This window comes from Anas acuta, chromosome 1 (assembly GCF_963932015.1).
Source record: "Anas acuta chromosome 1, bAnaAcu1.1, whole genome shotgun sequence".
NCBI lineage: Eukaryota > Metazoa > Chordata > Aves > Anseriformes > Anatidae > Anas > Anas acuta.
Genome location: NC_088979.1, coordinates 121,174,002 through 121,187,828, shown reverse-complemented (window position 1 = coordinate 121,187,828; position 13,827 = coordinate 121,174,002). Strand labels below are relative to the sequence as shown.

The following is a 13,827-nucleotide window of genomic DNA, read 5'->3' as shown; positions in this document are numbered from 1 at the left end:
GCAGTAAAACCAGCCTCTTGGGAAAGAGAGGGTAAGGAAAATGCTTTTATTCCTGACCCCTTTGAGAGAACACGTCCAAGAGATCATCACTAAGAAGCAGTGGAAATCCTGTTAAGTTTTTCCTTTTGACCCAAAGAGCCAAAACCCAAATTCTTACCTAAAACATTAAAAGCATTCGAAGACCACGACTGCCAAACACCATTAAGAAAACCGAAAACTAATCAAGGGGGGAAAAACAGTTTTCAGCTCAACACCTTGGAGCAAGGAGAGCTGCCAGCAGCTGGAGGCAGTTCAGCGCTTAATGACCAAGATCTGACACTGGAGAAGAGAAATGAAGCAGCCAGCAGGACAGGTGGTGTAGCAGAGATGCATCAGAGAGAAAAGTTTATTGCCAGGAGCACCTTTGCTGGGAACAACTTGCGGCAGAGCGGGGTGAAGAAGGGTGTTTCCCCGGTAAAATTCTGGCTGAGAGCTGCCTCGTAAAATCAGCGCTGTTTGCTCTGCTGGAGTGACTCAGAGGAAAGGCTGCTTTCCCCGAAGCAACATCTCTTTGGGTTATCGTAACCACCAAAGGGAGCTGGGGCTTTTGTCTTTCTGTTTGTTTGTTGGTTTTGGTTTTTTGTTTTTTTTCCAGAGTCGAGCCATGGGAGTCAGCACCAGCAATCTTCCCAGCTAGACAGGAACAAATTCCATGATGGCAGGGAGCGGGGAGAGGGGTGTCTGCGGCAGTTCTGCCTTATTCCCAGACACTGTCACCAAGGGCCAGATGGAAGGAGATGAAAGAGCGAGAATAGGTTGGTTTAGACACCAAGCAGTGATGTTTTAGGAAAAAAGCCATAGGAATAATCGTCTCCTCTGTTTAATCCCTTAGCTGAATTGAAGAGTCGAAACAAAAATTTCATTTCATCAGCTGAAATTCCTCTTTTATTCTCAACAAAAAACAGAACCGGCCAAACAAAAAGTTGTTAAATCACACCAAAAAGTATTTTTATCTTGTTTTCTTTAAGCTTGCATAAAATACTTCATGAAATACACTTCAAAACTTAAAAAAAAAAAAAAGGGAAAATAGTTCACTTTGAAAACGATTTGGGGATCAAATCTGTTGCCAGAACTAGGTATAAATTTGCAAATAGTTTTGGCCAGCCTCAAATTGCATCTTCCCGTGGATCAGCCCCCTGCCTGAAGAACATTGCCCAGCCTTATTTCGGAGCTAAAGGAAATCAATAATCGCTTCTCTTGCTGCTTAATCAGAGTTGCCTTGGGGCTGCCAATGCTGGCGAGGCTGCCTTTCAGCACGGCAGCCTCAGGATGATGAGGGGAGCTCTGCTTTGGGGCAAGAAGGGTGTTGTGGCTCACCCATCCTCAGGGCAGGCCTCACACTGTGGAGCTGAGCAAGGCTCAGTGCTTCCTCCCAGCTGCACAGCATTTCCACTGCTTTTTGCAACGTGCTGCGGTGGAAGGAGGGGAAAGAAGGACCAAGGCACAGAGCTGGTTAGGGGGGAATCATCGGGTCCATTGCATTAGTGATGGGAACAAGAAAAAAAATGAGGTTTCTTGTGCAAGAAGCCGGAGGCTGCTAGTAAATCTCAGTGTTTCCAGCTCTCCGTGCTCCTCCTGAGCTTGCAGTTACGGGAAGAGGTGAGGAGATGCCGTAGGGCTGTAAATCCCAGCTTGCCTCCAACTGCTCAGCCCTCTTGGCCAGGCGGTGGCCAGGAAACGTGGCAGGTTTGGGTCCCGTTCAGAAATGAATCGCCCCGGGGAGATCATCCCAGCTGGCCAGAGGAATGGGCGACAGATCTTGCTGGCAGGACCAGGAGGATCTGCAGAGCTTCTGAGAGTGGGAAATTGGCACCCCAAAATGGTGTCCTCACCCTGGGCTGGCGTGCACGGAGCAGCCCCTGGTCTCCTGCAGGCGGAGGGCTGGGAGACAGTGTGGATTTATTTGGCTGTGATGTTTTCAGGGCTGTGACTGCGATGGGGTTTTTAGGGCGAGCAGCAGAGCAAGGGAGCAGCAGCAGCCATTTTCCAGGCTCGTTTGCGACCGGGATTTCCTCTCCCACAGATTCCCGTGTCGTTGTTCCCCTTCTGGGGCCTCACCGGTCACTGCCTTGTGATGGAAAATATGAGGTTGCAGGGGCCAGAGCACAGGCATTCCTTCGATCTTGAAAGGCAAAACAGAGCCCTAGCATGGAGCAGCCCCTGCCAGAGGTGTGCCTGGCTCCCCCGCCACCAGCAGCATCTTGTTGTAAGAGAGATCAGCTCTTGGGCAGATTTGCTTCTCCTCATTTAGGTTACGGGGAGAAAAGCCTCCTTCCCCTTGTCGCCGTGTCCCATTTCTGCCTGAGCTGGTCGAGGCCTCCAGGATGATGGGATCCAGCTGGTTTCGTGACCCCGGGTGACAGGCTTAATGAGAGGGGCCTGCAGATAACCCCTCAGAGGAGGGAGGCCACGAGCTGCCCTCTAGCCAGCTGACAAGCCCTGCAGAGAGCTGGGCCTCGGCTGCTCACAGAAGGGCTTCGGGACCGGGAGGAGGATGGTAAGAAATCTTGGTGCATCAGAAAAAGTCACAACAGATGGGATCGACCTCTCCCAGAAATTGTTTTACACTCTTCAGGCTTCTGATTCAGACACCAAGCTGTTGAGGGAAGCCTGAGCCGGGTACTTCACTTCGAGGTGGAAAGTGTCAGAGTAAACAAGGGTCACAACAAAAATTAATGGCAAGCCAAGGAATTAAACCGGGGTCTCCAAGTCAGAAGACCTTTGAAGAGTCTAAGGAAAAAAAAAGAGACTTTAAACTGATGAAAACAAATGGTGGTTTTGTTCTTTTTTTTTAAAAACATGATTAACCTGTGGAAATCGTCCCTGATGGCTGTCAACTGTTTGGGAATGCAATGGGACTTTAAAAAAAAATTAAAATAAAATAAAAAGGAAAAAGGGTTTGACAATGACATGAACAACAGGAATATTTGCGATGACTTTGGCTAAGAGAAAATGGTAAAGCGTAAAAATTGTGCTGCAGGGCATAGGTCGGCAGCTAGCTGTCAGGGAGCAGGACGAAATTTCCTCTGTGAGAAGGTTACTGGGTAATTATCCGTGACAGCGCTTCTTCCTTTGAAGCATTTAGTCCTGACCAGCAGAGGCAAGATAATGGGTCCTGCAGGTTTGTGAAGTTTTTTTGTGACGGGGGCATTATCTGCTGCCTGAGGGCGATTTCTGCCTTCTGTTTGGTGCCGTATCTTTCTGCGGGGTTGTATTCACCTTCTTAAACGTACGAAGCAAAGGCGTTTCTGCTGCCTGCCCTCCGTGAAATAAATTTGAAGGCAGCAGTCCTTGACTTGGGGGAATTACTCTCACCACTTAACTCTAGATCTTATTTTGCTTGTGTTTGCTCCGGCTCTCCGAGGTGATTTTCGGGGAATGACCTCGAGGAAACCTTCTATCGCTGGGGCTGTAACCCTGGCTCCTTTGTCTGCTTCTGGTTATTGTCTGAGCTGTCCATCTACCGCAGTCACGTCTGTCTTGCTCTGTCATTTACGCCTTGCCAGCCTGCTGCTCCGTGCTCCGGCCTAGAAGCTACATGGATGATTTTTGAAAGCTGCCTCGAGGGCGACTTGATGTATTTTGTGTCTCTTCCTTCGTGTCTTTCAGGAAGAGCCCAGGAGCAAATCGAAAATCTGCGCCAACGTCTTCTGCGGAGCCGGGCGGGAATGCGCAGTGACGGAGAAGGGAGACCCGACCTGCCTCTGCATCGAGGTAGGGGGGCACAGCAGCTCCTGCGTCGCCACCTGCCCCCCGGGGGAGTGATACGGAGTGGGCTGCGAGCTGCAGGGCAGCCCTCCCTCCCTGGGGGCGTGTTTGAGGGGGTTACAAGCACCCTAGTAAAACTCCCTCCTCTCCGTCTCCCTTGCAGCAATGTAAACCCCACAAGAGGCCCGTGTGTGGCAGCAATGGCAAGACGTACCTGAACCACTGTGAGCTGCACCGCGACGCCTGCCTCACTGGCTCCAAGATCCAGGTGGATTACGACGGACACTGTAAAGGTAACCCTGCGCGAGGGGCCGTGAGGGGTGGCTGGTGACAAAAAACAGCCCGGTGACAAAAAACAGAGGTCTCAAGAGCCAGGGAAGAGGTTCGTGTTGCTTCACGTTGCATCAGAAATGTCACCGTCTGTCTTTCCTTTAACAGAGAAGAAGTCTGAGAACCCAGCTGCAAGTCCAGGTGAGAAGAGAGGTGGGGGAGGAAGGGGTGCTGGGGGAGTTGCACAGCCCTGAGTGCAAGAGGTGCCTCTGCGCTGGCTGTAGCAGAGCCTGGGTTGATAAATCAGCTGAATTGCTCAGCTCCTCGCTCCCGGGGAACCTTTCAGATCTCATACATCTCCTGGGCTCCTAGCTGTGCTGGGAAATCGTAGGGATTCTGGGCATGCACACGGTGAAGCGGAGCACTTTGCCCCTAGGGACGCAAGGGTCTGTGTGTTCGTCACCCAGACTGAGGGGAGAGACTTAGTTCCTCAGGGACCACCAGCACAGGAGCTCTGGGGCTGTCCCCCCCAGCTCCTGTGCAGCTGGAGAGCGCTGACAACGTGCTCGGCGTCACCCCCTCTAAGCTTTACAAGCTTTAGGGGACTGCGAGGCAGTGTTTTGGCAGCGCTGTCGTTTTCTGGCCTTGCCACACGGTGTCACCCACAGCCCGCTCGGCACAGGGCACCTCTGCTTGGATCCGGCCGTGGATCACCTCCAAGGGGCGTCGGGGCTGTCTGCTCGGCTTTTATTCCCTGTCCCCTCTCTGTGGCCTCCCTGCCAACATTATTTCTCTCGCCCTTGCTTTCTCTCCCCCCGCTACCCCGTCTCCTGTGACAGTTGTCTGCTACCAGGCGGACAGGGACGAGCTTCGTCGCCGCGTCATCCAGTGGCTGGAAGCTGAGATCATCCCGGACGGCTGGTTTTCCAAGGGCAGCAACTACAGCGAAGTCCTGGACAAGTACTTCAAGGCAAGTAGGGCCTGCCTCAGGGGCCGGACAACATTTCTTGGCCAGCCGTGGCCCCGTGGAAGAGGCTGCACGGCGTGGAGATGCTGCGATGGGGGCCAGGAGGGGCTGGTGTGCCCCGCAGCGTGGTGTGGGATGGATGAGTGACCTGGAGCATTGCTGCCTCCTGGTATCTCACCTGCCCTGGGGAAAAGGAGACAGGTAGGGGGGAAAAAAAACTGATCTTAGAGTTAAAAGCTAGCCAGAGGATAAAAGGTGGGTGAAAAGTGCTGGGAATGCAGCAAGCCAGGGCGGAGGCTGCTGATCCTTTGTTCCTTGCAGTCCCAAGGCCACCCTGAGATGGAGACAGGGGACGTTTAGGGGCTGAGAGGGGAATATGTGCCTGCAAGGAGCATGGCAGAGAGCTGGCAGCTCCCTGGTGCTCTGCGGAGAGAGGGAACCCCCACAACCCCTCGGTGTTAACGCCAGGCCTCTTCCCTCCTCCCCGGCAGCCTGTCTGGCATGCCATCCCCACCCCCTTTTATAACCCCGCGGATCGCACGCTTCTCCCATGCTCCTGCCACATGCGCTGCTGCCTCCCTCCCCCTCGCGCCCGGCTCCTGATAAAGACTTCAAAGCATTCGGGGACGGAGCTGGAGGAGCAGGTGGGGAAGTGGGGGGGGAGCACTTAAATCAGGAGCTGTCGACAGCCAGAGATTAATGGTGCCTGACAGGAGTTAGTGCTGCGAGCAAATTTGCCATGGCAATGGCACCCCCTGGTGAGGCAGAGGAGCCGGTCCCTCTGCTCCAGAGAGCATCTTCCCTTTCCTAGCCATAAATCCTGCCTCTCCCTTTTTGTAGAGCACTGATCCCCGGCACGAGCAGGCAAAAGTTTCCCTGACAAAGCCCTACCCTTTCTTGGACCAAGCTTCCTGCTCTGCCAGGTGGTAATCCACCGTGTCAACAGCCCAAAGAGCTTGGAAATACTTTCAAAGCACAGCGCAGGGCTTGGAGCAGCTCAGACAAATCCAAGCAAGGCGAGCTAAATGGCTCCACGTGTGCACAATTTGTTTCACCACGGAGCCTGAGAGCTTTGCCTCACCCCGCTCGTGCTGCCCTGGAATGGCCTGACTCCTGCCCTGCAGGCAATAAACGCTGGAAGCAAGGAGGAGGTGAACGTTTCCCCTTTTCTCCTTGACGAGAGGAGTTTGCAGATGTGGCACTAAGCTGGAAGCCTGCCTTGTGCAAGTTCCTGGGGTGTGGGTTCATTTTCCCCTTCCTGCAATGTGGCTGTCCCTGAGGGGGACTGGAGCCCTGTCAGGACCCTGTGAAGTCGGCGGCAAGGCGTTTAGCTGTTGCGTTAAATTGTTCCTTCTCTGGGATCAGCAGAAAATTACTTCCTGTGATTTTCCCTTTTGTCACTGTCACAGTTCAAGCACAGCTTCGGGTTTTCGCATCTGGGAAAGCCGACACCTTCCTGAGCACAACTGGTCCGCTTGAAGGCGGGAGGTATATCAGAGGGCTAAGAGCTGGCTGGAACAAAGAGAAGAAGTGGGGTTAGAGCCATAAATCAAGCAGCAGGAGGGGAATGAGAAGCAGTGTAGCTTATCAGCGAGCAGGAGGCCACAGCCATCTTATTTCTGATGCTGGTGTGGAGATTGTGCTGCTGCTCTCTGAGTTCTTTGTGCAAAACAGGGATGACGCAACCAGCACTTCAAAAATACTAAGTACCTGTGGAAGAAGGGTAAGGAAAGGGGTACCTTGGACCCATAAATAAGATCCTCTCCCATCTCGCCGTCTCTCTCTCCCTGCAGAGCTTTGATGACGGCGATTCCCGCCTGGACTCGGCCGAATTCCTGAAGTTTGTGGAGCAGAACGAGACTGCCGTCAACATCACCACCTATGTGGACCAGGAGACCAACAAGCTGCTCAGGTGGGCACTGTGTGGGGAGCGGGTGTGGTAGGAAGGTGGAAAGCATCTCAGAGCCTTCCGAGGTGTTACTGGTTTGACTCTGAAGCCAGCAGAGGAGGGACCAGCTTGGTGCAGCCCTGTGCTGAACGCGCCTCTGTGTTGCCTTTCAGAGGACTCTGCGTAGATGCCCTCATTGAGCTGTCAGATGAAAACGCCGACTGGAAGCTCAGCTTCAATGAATTTCTCAAGTGCCTCAGCCCATCCTTCAACCCACCAGAGAAAAGTAGGAATTCTTGGCTTGTGCTGGGGAACCAGTGGGGTACCGATAAGGGGGGAAAGGAGAGGGATCAGCTTTCAGTCAGACTTAGATGCTGTAACTCCCAGAGTTCATGTTGATGGTCTGCTCATCCACCTCCCGTCTTACAGCACCCCTTGCTCTTCTATCCCTGCATTGTCAACAGCTCTGCTGCTTCTATCCTGCAGCTCATGTGATGGAAAAGGTTTGCATTTTCCAAGCAGGGACGTAGGTCAAGTGGATAAGGCACGCTGGGAACGTCAGCGCGTGTATTTAACAGCGCGGAGATAAATGGTGCGAGGAGTTCGTGTCTGGGTACCTTAGAAAAATCAGGCCAGACCAAAGTCCTGCTACGCTCTGCCTTTCACACAGACAAATGTCTCAAAGTTCGCTGTCCTCCCAAATCCTGCTTACTGCCACAGCTCACGTGGAGGCCGCTTAGTGTTCTGCTGACCAGGCACGCGGAGCCGCTCATCTGATCGGCTCCTCGGGGGGTACTTTTGCCTGCCGGTCCGAAGGTGCTGGGTTTGCATCCCTCTGTGGTGGCTCTGAGAAGCAGACAGAGCCTGTGCTTCGTAGGGAATGTTGAGTTGACCTCTGTTGTTGCCTGCTTCAGTGGGAAGCTGGAGATGATCAGCTGGTTCGCGCTGAACCACCACGCTTAAGTGCTGTGAGGGCCTTGACTTAATCATGTAACAGAGCTCTGAGAAGAAATGTGAGGTAAAATGAGAAAGATTTTTTTCATTCCTCTCAGCAAATGCACTCAGCATTTCCCCAACTTCTCCCTCCGGGAACACGGCGTTGGTTCAGGGTGACCAAAACTTTCACTTTGGGGGTTCTCTTCTATGCATAAGGAGTGTCCGATCAGGACATTCAAACAAATCCCACATCAAGATCTCGTTTGGAATTGAGAAATTGCAATGTGTGCTTTTGAGGAAGCAAAACAAAGTGGTTGACTTCCCCTAATAATTATTTTTTGGCTAATTTCACACACCAAATTCAGTGTGAATACTTCAGTCACTGCGGTCCACACTTGGGTTGGTGGCTAGAGGGAGGAAGGCCTCCTCCAAAGGCATCTCTCCTGAGTCTGTTTTCTTTGTCCCACCGCGTATCTCACAACCACTGCCCTTCTTTTGTGCCTCTCCAGAGTGTGCCCTGGAAGACGAAACCTACGAGGATGGAGCAGAGACCCAGGTGGAGTGCAACCGCTGCGTCTGTGCCTGTGGGAACTGGGTGTGCACTGCCATGACGTGTGAAGGTCTGTGCGCTCCCCAGGGGATGGTTTTATTCGGTTTTGTACAAAAGGGATTTTTCCTTTCTAGCTTTTCCAGACCCAAGCTGGTTCTGTTCTAGAGCTCAGAAAGCGCGTAGCTGAGCTGGGGGCAGTGCTGCTGGGCTTCGCAGGTTGGGTTTGGCGTGACGAAAACGCAGCACCAAATCTTCCAGACCAGAGCTTATTTGCATCCTGCTGCTTCAGGACATGCATGGAAAATAGGAAACTGCCTGCTACGATGTGTGGAGGTGTGAGCAATTCAGCTTTCCTACTTGTGTGTTGGCATCCTAGCCTTGAAAGAAGCTGTGCAACATCAAGTGTTGCTGCCTGCTTTGCTCCCGACATCCATGGCTGGACAACACTTTCTTTCACTTTCTGCCTGTGTCAGAGCAGCAGAGGGATTAGATGCTGCTGTTAGGGGGATGATGAAACCAAAGAATCAGACAGATCAGATACATCAGCAAGATGCATCCCCATCAGGCAAAATTACCCTTTATTGCATGTCAGTTATTGAGCTGGCATAGCACTGAGCTTCCACTTGTTCCCTACAAGAGGCCAAGATGTTTGAACTTATTGTAGGTGCTTTTTTCTAAATAATAGGGGAGGAAAGCAGAGTGAAGTCTCTCCTTTACAGTTTTATTACTTACCATGGTGTAAGCAGAGACAGGGACAGGCTGGAAACCCAGGTTCTGGAGTCCCAGGCAGCCACAAGGGCTCTTTTCTTTCAGAGAAGGTGTGGCCAGACAATGCAAAGCCTCCTTCAGCTCAAGGTGTGCTGTGATTAGCTCAGGCTGATCTGCCTCTTTTTGTTCTGCCCCTGAAATCTGCATTCCCTGGTTGTGATAACACTGAACTCTTTTCCCATTTACAGGGAAGAACGAGAAGATGCCTGCTCGGAGACAGCACCCTGATCAAGACTTGACTGAGGAGGAGCTAGCTAGATACGTTCAGGAGCTGCAGAAGCATCAGGTTGGTGTGAGGCTAGGAAAAAGTCCTCTCGGTGGAGGAGTTCCCTCTGCTTCTGGCACTTGGAGGCTTCTGGTAGACAGGGGAGGACAGCAAAAAGATCTCTGCTGCCTGGAGGGACAAATACAAGTGTTGGGCTGTGAGATGTAAACCAGTGTTGGCACTGCTCGTGGGTGGACCAACGTCTTCAGGGCGCTGCCAGCTCCTGTGTCAGTTTTGTGCTCTCTTTTTCTAGGAGACGGCCGAGAAGACCAAGAGAATGAGCACCAAGGAGATGTGAGGGGCCTCCACACCGGAGGAGCCCGGGAGGATGGGCCCAACCTGCTTGCCCCGTCCTCCAGTGCTGAGCTCAGTATGCACAAGTGTCTGCTACAGTTGCCCAGTCACAGATATTTACATTGTATAGCGATGGGTTATTTGTTTTGTAATACACAGAGAATGGGGCCAGGAAAGGGGAGCAGAGCCCACCTGTTCAGGGAGCTTCCTTGCTGGGGCTTGGGAAGGCTGGGAGGCAATCGCAGCAGCCCCTGGGACCCTTTCCCAGAGCAGGCAGCCGCTCCTCCCGGGAGCTAACAGGGATTTCTCGTTCCCCTGGAGCTGGGGAAAGGACGGAGGTCAGTGCTGGATAGAAAAGGGGATCCTCCATCGATAAAACTTGTCAGCGCCGGCCTTGGCTGCAGAAATACGGGCCCGACGGTTTCGTGGCTGGGTTCTGCGTGCTGCAGGGCATCATTAGCCAAGGACCTTGCCCTGCTTCCCCTCCCCTTTGGTTCGAGCTCCTCCAAGCTGCTCAGCCTCGCGTGCCACCTGGGAGTCGTGGTGCCACGCCGCAGGCACAAATCCAGCACGTTCCTCCTTGCTTTCCACCAGCCTGTCCCCAGCAGCTCCTCCAGGACATTGTGGGCTCCCACACACGGTTCCTTGCGACCTCATCTCACTCGTAACTCTCCCTGCCCTCTCTTTAAAGGTGCTATCATATTTTTTATTTTTTTTTTCTTATCACGTTCACGTGCTGACTCCCCCTTTTGTTTTGTTTTGTTTTGCTTACTTTATTTCCTATGGTAGTAACGCAGCGTTTGTATGTCTCGTAGCTCTAGATCTTTCAAGAAAAACCCAGCCTGTGGGGTTTTTGTTATTGACAGTGCTGTAATGCCCGTGCACAGCTTGCATCACACTGCACTCAGCCACCACAAACACCACGAGCGACTTGTGAGCCCTCTCCTACAGGGTATTTCTCAGTCGGGGACTGCAGTGTCCCTGATGGGACAAAGAGACAGGGCTGGATGTAACGAGTTCCACCAGACGCAGGCTGACACTGCAGCTCTCTCTGTCTTTTGCTCCCTTGGCTAGCACTGACTGTGCTCAGAGTCCATGCTCAGGCTTCCCTAAATTGCCCAGGGGGATCTGCTAGGTAGTCTAGAGAGAGATCACCTCCCTAGCCTCAAGCCCAGCTGATTCTCTCCTGTTCCATACAGTTTCACGCCTGAACATGCTGTGTCCACATTCCCTTCATGCCCCTGCTGTGCATCCCAAGTGGTTGCACGTATCCGTATGACTGCCTGTGATTTCTGTCTTCCCGTTCGTGGGCACCTTCAGCAATTGTTGCCAAGTGTCTCGTTGTCCCTAATGCTTACTCGAGCGAAACTCCACTCACATCAGAAGTGTGTTCTGCTTGAGAGAAGATCAGCAGGGCTTGTGTCCCAGCCTTCCCCTTCTGGCACCATGTTTGCCTTGGAGAGGAAGAATGAGCTAGCAGTAGGAGAAGAAGAAAGCTTGGTCCCTGCTGCAGTCTCAACCTGAGAGCTGTATTTGTTCCAAGCTGCCTGGTCTTTGAGCTGTTTCCCTGGGGTGCATGTAGAGGACTTCCACTGACTGACACAGCGCCACGTTTGCAGTGGGAGTCGTAACCTACCCTGCCACGCTTGGAGGCTTTGGTGTAATAAATACAAAAGGGCTTGCTCTTAGGGGGTTCTTCTCCCATGAAGGTCCAGATGTGAGATGCTAGCAGCTGTGATGGTGAGGGGAATGAGCCCCTGGGAGCCGCAGGGCATGCAGGACAGCACTACTGCTTGTGTCCTGGTGCTTGGTGGAACAGGAGCACCTTTTAGACACCTCCTTCCCACCAGTATGAGCGAAGCAGCTTCACGTGCTGGGTCTGGAGTCACAGGAACGTGGTTTTAGGAAATGTTTTGCTTTATTCTGACCCTGCTCTGAAAGGTAGCTCGTGCCTCCCAGCTCGCTTCCTTCCAGTCTGGATCATTCAAGTGCCTTAGAGAAAACACAACAGCTTGCCTTAAAGGCTCTCCCTGGATGGGAAGAAGATCTCATTGTCCGGTCAGGAAAATCTCCAGCTGGGAGAAGCAAAGCGTGTGCAGGAAGGGGAGGCTGGTGATGGCAGAAGGTCTGTAGGCTGCAGTACACATGCTCGTCTCCTTCCTGTCCCCTGTGGGCATGCACTCTGTGAGGATGGCTCCCGGGGCCAGCTGGAGAGTTGTGTGCTGGAAATTGAGGTTACAGAGCTTGCACTCGGGCTGAAGGCTGAGGGATGCGCTGCTCTTTCAGGAAAAATAAGCTCTCTGACAAGCCATATAACATAGCCTCGGGTAGGGGCACAGGGAACGTGCCCCTACAGAAAGAGCCGCCTCCAGTGGAGCTTCTCCCTCCTTGTGCCCTCAAAAAAGCAAACGTACCTGTGGCAAACAGTGCCAGTTCGAAGGGCTGCGGTAACCAAAAGAGAGCAAAACCTCTTGCCTCCCTGCTCCGAGGGGAAGGGCACCCACTCGGTGAGCGATGCCCCACATCAGGCCTGTGGGTTGCTCGCGTTTGCAGGGTGACTCGGCTGCTGAGGAGGGAAGTGCTGAATTCCAGGTGTTGCCTTCTAGGACAAAGAGATTGCAAAGGGCAGGGAAGGTGTTTTGTTTTGTTTTGTTTTGTTTCAAAAAGCCAAATTTAAGCAAGAAAACAAAGAACTCCTCCCTCTGTGCTCCCTCCTGTACGTGTGTGAAATTTATCAGTATTCCGTAGGTTTCCTTAGTGCACTTATTTTACTTGATTTTGTAATTTTTTTTTGAAGCAGGGGGGGTTGGATATTACTGCCAAATAAAACAAAATTAAAAAAAAAACAAACACCGGTGTTGTATTTCTGACAACCCTCATCTTCCTCTTCAATTAGTCCTTGGGTGGACTAATTGGGAAGAACCCAGAGGCAACCACAACCTGTAGCCAGAGGGCTCGTAAATTTGGCTTACAGGGAGCCATCAGCAGCCTTGGGCTAGCTGGGAAGAAAAGCCCTGGATGTTTGTCTGGGAGAAAAGCTGGGTTACCTTGTTCTGCTTGCATGCTCTTTTCAAGGCGGTCTAAAATAATTAGCATTGCCTCTCAGTGTTACTTTTAACGCTGGAGCAAATAATGCTACCTGGCCCCTGTAGCACCTCCCAGCCTCCCTGTACACAGTCTGAACACTTCTCATTCCCTGGGCATCCAGCGCTCCTCTGTAAAATAGGGCTGTTTTATTACTTTTATCTCTACTGCTACAATTTCCCAGGATTTTAAAATGGAGTGAAAGGAAGTACCAGGTACAAATTTAGCTAGATGGCACTATAAATACCGCAGTTCTGCAGCGCTGTTGAGCTCCAATCTGAGAAATGTGTTATTTAAGTGGCTGGTCTAGACTCTGGATGGCATTTTTCAGGTATTTATTACCTTTAATTCTGAAGATGGGATCAAACTGGTCTGTCATAAGACAATTATGTTGAAAAGACATAACTATCCTGATACAGTTTCTGCTTTTAGGGGTTTGTATCAGGGATTGCAGGGGTGAATCCACCAAGGGGACTGCTGCTCCCTTTCAGGTTCCTCTATGCACCACGAAGAAGCAAAAGCAGTTTGCTCCCTAAGCCCAGACATCGTCAGGGCAAAAGTTCCCCGGAGCTGTGAATCTTCTTGTCACAGGCTGCTGCTGCTTCTCCCAGCACACGATTACTGATTGCACAGCTTTTAACCCGTGGCCAAAGGGCAACAAACCGAGGTCGTGAATCTCCAGTTGCCTCTGCGCCTAATGTACGCTACCACCACAGTCTGTTCGGTGCCAGCCTGTGACCTGCATCAGGCCTCTTCGCCTGCCAGACTTCCAGAGGGAAGATCTGTGGGTTAAATCAGGACTAAAGCTGTGTTTTAATGTCCAGGAAATGATATCCATGGAGATTAGGAAGAACTTCTTTACCAAGAGGGTTGTGAGGCATTGGAATGGGCTGCCCAGGGAAGTGGTGGGGTCACCATCCCTGGAGGTCTTTACAAGATGTTTAGATGTTGAACTTAGGGATATGGGCTTGTTAGTGTTAGGTCAGAGGTTGGACTCGATGATCTTGAGGTCTCTTCCAACCTAGAAATTCTGTGATTCTGTGATATTCCAGTATCAT

General features: G+C 51.9%; 1 protein-coding gene across 1 annotated transcript in view; it reads left to right on the top strand.

Annotated features, from left to right (window-relative positions):
* FSTL1 (follistatin like 1) overlaps positions 1 to 12,535 on the top strand; it is a 30,516-nt gene extending 17,981 nt beyond the window's left edge. The window contains exons 3-11 of the mRNA XM_068698279.1: positions 3,649 to 3,753; positions 3,911 to 4,040; positions 4,186 to 4,218; positions 4,857 to 4,987; positions 6,778 to 6,896; positions 7,046 to 7,158; positions 8,318 to 8,428; positions 9,315 to 9,412; positions 9,645 to 12,535. Coding sequence (XP_068554380.1) covers positions 3,649 to 3,753; positions 3,911 to 4,040; positions 4,186 to 4,218; positions 4,857 to 4,987; positions 6,778 to 6,896; positions 7,046 to 7,158; positions 8,318 to 8,428; positions 9,315 to 9,412; positions 9,645 to 9,689 — 885 coding nt within the window. The 3' untranslated portion in view covers positions 9,690 to 12,535. The remainder of the gene's footprint in view (positions 1 to 3,648; positions 3,754 to 3,910; positions 4,041 to 4,185; positions 4,219 to 4,856; positions 4,988 to 6,777; positions 6,897 to 7,045; positions 7,159 to 8,317; positions 8,429 to 9,314; positions 9,413 to 9,644) is intronic.
* Positions 12,536 to 13,827: the final 1,292 nt, after the last annotated feature.